At 53.9% G+C, this 5,000-nt stretch overlaps 1 protein-coding gene across 1 annotated transcript in view; it reads right to left on the reverse strand.

Annotated features, from left to right (window-relative positions):
- Positions 1 to 5,000, reverse strand: part of cdc42bpb (CDC42 binding protein kinase beta (DMPK-like)) — a 54,706-nt gene that overhangs the window by 21,278 nt on the left and 28,428 nt on the right. Inside the window, exon 18 of the mRNA XM_053337294.1 lies at positions 395 to 543. Coding sequence (XP_053193269.1) covers positions 395 to 543 — 149 coding nt within the window. The remainder of the gene's footprint in view (positions 1 to 394; positions 544 to 5,000) is intronic.

Below are 5,000 nucleotides of genomic sequence, written 5' to 3' on the forward strand. Positions count from 1 at the left end.
AGAGACAGACAGGTGAGAAGAGACAGACAGGTGAGGAGAGACAGGCAGGTGAGGAGAGACAGACAGGTGAGGAGAGACAGACAGGAGGAGAGACAGACCGGTGAGGAGAGACAGACAGATACAGGTGAGGAGAGACAGACAGGTGAGGAGAGACAGATACAGGTGAGGAGAGACAGACAGGTGAGGAGAGACAGACAGGTGGAGAGACAGACAGGAGGAGAGACAGACAGATACAGGTGAGGAGAGACAGACAGGAGGACAGACAGGTGAGGAGAGACAGACAGGTGAGGACAGACAGGTGGAGAGACAGGTGAGGAGAGACAGACAGGAGGACAGACAGGTGAGGAGAGACAGACAGGTGAGGACAGACAGGTGGAGAGACAGAGAGGTGTACCTCTCCATAGCGTTGTTAGCAGCTTTGCTCTTCCTCAGTTCTTCGTGCAGAAGCTGCTTCGCTCTGATTTCTGCGTCCAGCGCCGACTGCAGCTCCAGCCGAGCAGACATGTCCAGCTTCTGACTGCGCCGCACCTTCCACAGGGGGTCCTGGAGGGGGGGGGGGGGGGCAGGGAGACAGGGCGGGGCGGGGCAGGGAGACAGTTAGAGACAGAAAGACGTCTTCATTTCGTCGTTCATCAGGACGACACAAACAACTATCGGAGCCAATCAGCCAATCAGAGCAGCCTTTCAACAGTCATGTGACCTCCAGCGGGTGGGGTGAAGGATGATGTCACTGATGGCTACATGATGGGTGACATGACATCATAATAGGTGCGTTTCCACTGCAGGAACTTCGGGGTAATTTTATGGGGCCAGCCCCGTTGGTGCGTGTCTCCACTGCAGGAACCTCCCCCAACCAGGGCCATTTACAGGAACCTTTACGGGGGCCAACGGAGAACCTACTCCAGGGTGGGTACTACTCCAGAGTAGGTACTACTCCAGGGTAGGGACTACTCCAGGGTAGGTACTACTCCAGGGTAACTACTACTCCAGGGTAAGTACTACTCCAGGGTAAGTACTACTCCAGGGTAAGTACTACTCCAGGGTAGGGACTACTCCAGGATAGGTACTACCTCAGGGTAGGGACTACCCCAGGGTAAGACTACCCCAGGGTAGGGACTACTCCAGGGTGGGGACTACTCCAGGGTAGGGACTACTCCAGGGTAGCTACTAATCCAGGGTAGGTACTACTCCAGGGTGGGTACTACTCCAGGGTAGGGACTACTCCAGGGTGGGTACTACTCCAGGGTAGGTACTACTCCAGGGTAGCTACTACTCCAGGGTAGGTACTACTCCAGGGTGGGTACTACTCCAGGGTAGGGACTACTCCAGGGTAGCTACTACTCCAGGGTAGGTACTACTCCAGGGTAAGTACTACTCCAGGGTAGGTACTACTCTAGGGTAGGTACTACTCCAGGGTAAGTACTACTCCAGGGTGGGTACTAATCCAAGGTAGCTACTACTCCAGGGTGGGTACTACTCCAGGGTAGGGACTACTCCAGGGTGGGTACTACTCCAGGGTAGGTACTACTCCAGGGTAGGTACTACTCCAGGGTAGGTACTACTCCAGGGTAAGCACTACTCCAGGGTAGGTACTACTCCAGGGTAGGTACTACTCCAGGGTAAGTACTACTCCAGGGTAGCTACTACTCCAGGGTAGCTACTACTCCAGGGTAAGTACTACTCCAGGGTAGCTACTACTCCAGGGTAGGTACTACTCCAGGGTAGGTACTACTCCAGGGTGGGTACTACTCCAGGGTAGGGACTACTCCAGGGTGGGTACTACTCCAGGGTAGGGACTACTCCAGGGTGGGTACTACTCCAGGGTAGGTACTACTCCAGGGTAGGTACTACTCCAGGGTAAGCACTACTCCAGGGTAAGTACTACTCCAGAGTAGCTACTACTCCAGGGTAGCTACTACTCCAGGGTAAGTACTACTCCAGGGTAGCTACTACTCCAGGGTAGGTACTACTCCAGGGTAGGTAATACTCCAGGGTAGGGACTACCTCAGGGTAGGGACTACTCCAGGGTAAGTACTACTCCAGGGTGGGTACTACTCCAGGGTAGGGACTACTCCAGGGTAGGGACTACCTCAGGGTAGGGACTACTCCAGGGTAGGGACTACTCCAGGGTAGGGACTACTCCAGGGTAGGGACTACCTCAGGGTAGGGACCACTCCAGGGTAGGGACTAATCCAGGGTAGGGACTACTCCAGGGTGGGGACTACTCCAGGGTAGGGACTAATCCAGGGTAGGGACTACTCCAGGGTGGGTACTACTCCAGGGTGGGTACTACTCCAGGGTAAGTACTACTCCAGGGTAAGTACTACTCCAGGGTGGGTACTACTCCAGGGTGGGTACTACTCCAGGGTAGGTACTACTCCAGGGTAAGTACTACTCCAGGGTAGGTACTACTCCAGGGTAAGTACTACTCCAGGGTAGGTACTACTCCAGGGTGGGTACTACTCCAGGGTAGGGACTACTCCAGGGTAGCTACTACTCCAGGGTAGGTACTACTCCAGGGTAAGTACTACTCCAGGGTAGGTACTACTCCAGGGTAGGTACTACTCCAGGGTAAGTACTACTCCAGGGTAAGTACTACTCCAGGGTGGGTACTAATCCAAGGTAGCTACTACTCCAGGGTGGGTACTACTCCAGGGTAGGGACTACTCCAGGGTGGGTACTACTCCAGGGTGGGTACTACTCCAGGGTAGGTACTACTCCAGGGTAAGCACTACTCCAGGGTAGGTACTACTCCAGGGTAGGTACTACTCCAGGATAAGTACTACTCCAGGGTAGGTACTACTCCAGGGTAGGTACTACTCCAGGGTGGGTACTACTCCAGGGTAGGGACTACTCCAGGGTGGGTACTACTCCAGGGTAGGGACTACTCCAGGGTGGGTACTACTCCAGGGTAGGTACTACTCCAGGGTAGGTACTACTCCAGGGTAAGCACTACTCCAGGGTAAGTACTACTCCAGAGTAGCTACTACTCCAGGGTAGCTACTACTCCAGGGTAAGTACTACTCCAGGGTAGCTACTACTCCAGGGTAGGTACTACTCCAGGGTAGGTACTACTCCAGGGTAGGGACTACCTCAGGGTAGGGACTACTCCAGGGTAAGTACTACTCCAGGGTGGGTACTACTCCAGGGTAGGGACTACTCCAGGGTAGGGACTACCTCAGGGTAGGGACTACTCCAGGGTAGGGACTACTCCAGGGTAGGGACTACCTCAGGGTAGGGACTACTCCAGGGTAGGGACTAATCCAGGGTGGGGACTACTCCAGGGTAGGGACTACTCCAGGGTAGGGACTAATCCAGGGTGGGTACTACTCCAGGGTGGGTACTACTCCAGGGTAAGTACTACTCCAGGGTAAGTACTACTCCAGGGTGGGTACTACTCCAGGGTGGGTACTACTCCAGGGTAGGTACTACTCCAGGGTAAGTACTACTCCAGGGTAGGTACTACTCAAGGGTAAGTACTACTCCAGGGTAGGTACTACTCCAGGGTAGGGACTACTCCAGGGTAGGGAATACCTCAGGGTAGGGACTACTCCAGGGTAAGTACTACTCCAGGGTAAGTACTACTCCAGGGTGGGTACTACTCCAGGGTAGGGACTACTCCAGGATAGGGACTACCTCAGGGTAGGGACTACTCCAGGGTAGGGACTACCTCAGGGTAGGGACTAATCCAGGGTAAGTACTACTCCAGGGTGGGTACTACTCCAGGGTAAGTACTACTCCAGGGTAAGTACTACTCCAGGGTGGGTACTACTCCAGGGTGGGTACTACTCCAGGGTAGCTACTACTCCAGGGTAGGGACTACTCAAGGGTAGGGACTACTCCAGGGTAGGGACTACTCCAGGGTAAGTACTACTCCAGGGTAAGTACTACTCCAGGGTAGGGACTACTCCGGGGTAAGTACTACTCCGGGGTAGGTACTACTCCGGGGTAGGTACTACTCCAGGGTAGGGACTACTCCAGGGTGGGTACTACTCCAGGGTAAGTACTACTCCAGGGTAAGTACTACTCCAGGGTAGGGACTATTCCAGGGTAAGGACTACTCCAGGGTGGGTACTACTCCAGGGTAGGTACTCCGTTCGGCCCCGAAAAGCTCCTGGGTGGGGCTTGAGGTTAACCCGGCGCTGATTGGCTAAACCTAGAGCAGCTCTGACGCCATCAGAAGGGGAGCATCAGCCTTGCAGACATTAGGCTCGCAGACATTAGCCTAGCAGACATTAGCCTCGCAGACACCGCTGTAAACAACAAGACAACAGCAAGAAGATGTACGACTAATGGACCGATGATGAGGTGCAGGCATTGATTGCCGTCTATGATACCGAAGAGATTCAGAGGAGGTTTGTAATCGCACAACAATTACGTGGCGATCAAAACTCATGATGTCACCGAGGGGTCCTCATGATGTCACCGAGGGGTCCTACTCCTGCAGTGGAAATGCGGCTTATGTCATAATAATGATGACCCTAAAATATGGCCAGGATACCCTTAGACCCCTTCCTGCTTCAGGGACCTTTAAAGTCTCCTTTCAGGGACCATTAGAGTCTCCTTTCAGGGACCTTTAAAGTCTCCTTTCAGGGACCTTTAAAGTCTCCTTTCAGGGACCATTAAAGTCTCCAGAGCCACAGGTTGCCCCTCAAAGAACACAGGGTAAGGGTCCAGGAACCGTGGCCCTCCTGGAAGGACCAGGACAGTCCCTGAAAGTCCAATGTAGACGAGACAGACATGCAAGCCAATAGCCATGCAAGCTCCTTAAACTCCGCCCTTAACGGGGCAGAATGAATCAGGATTGGCTGCAAGCTTCTTAAACTCCGCCCTTAACGAGGCAGAATGAATCGGGATTGGCTGCAAGCGTTGACTGACAAACTCACCCTCCTGTCTCCACCAATAGGAGGCCAGGGCTTCTTAGGGGGTGTGGCCATTCCTGACTCTGGCTGAGGCAGCAAGTCAAAGAACAATCAACAAACAAGAACTACTGACTATAA

This window comes from Scomber japonicus, chromosome 17 (assembly GCF_027409825.1).
Source record: "Scomber japonicus isolate fScoJap1 chromosome 17, fScoJap1.pri, whole genome shotgun sequence".
Lineage (NCBI taxonomy): Eukaryota > Metazoa > Chordata > Actinopteri > Scombriformes > Scombridae > Scomber > Scomber japonicus.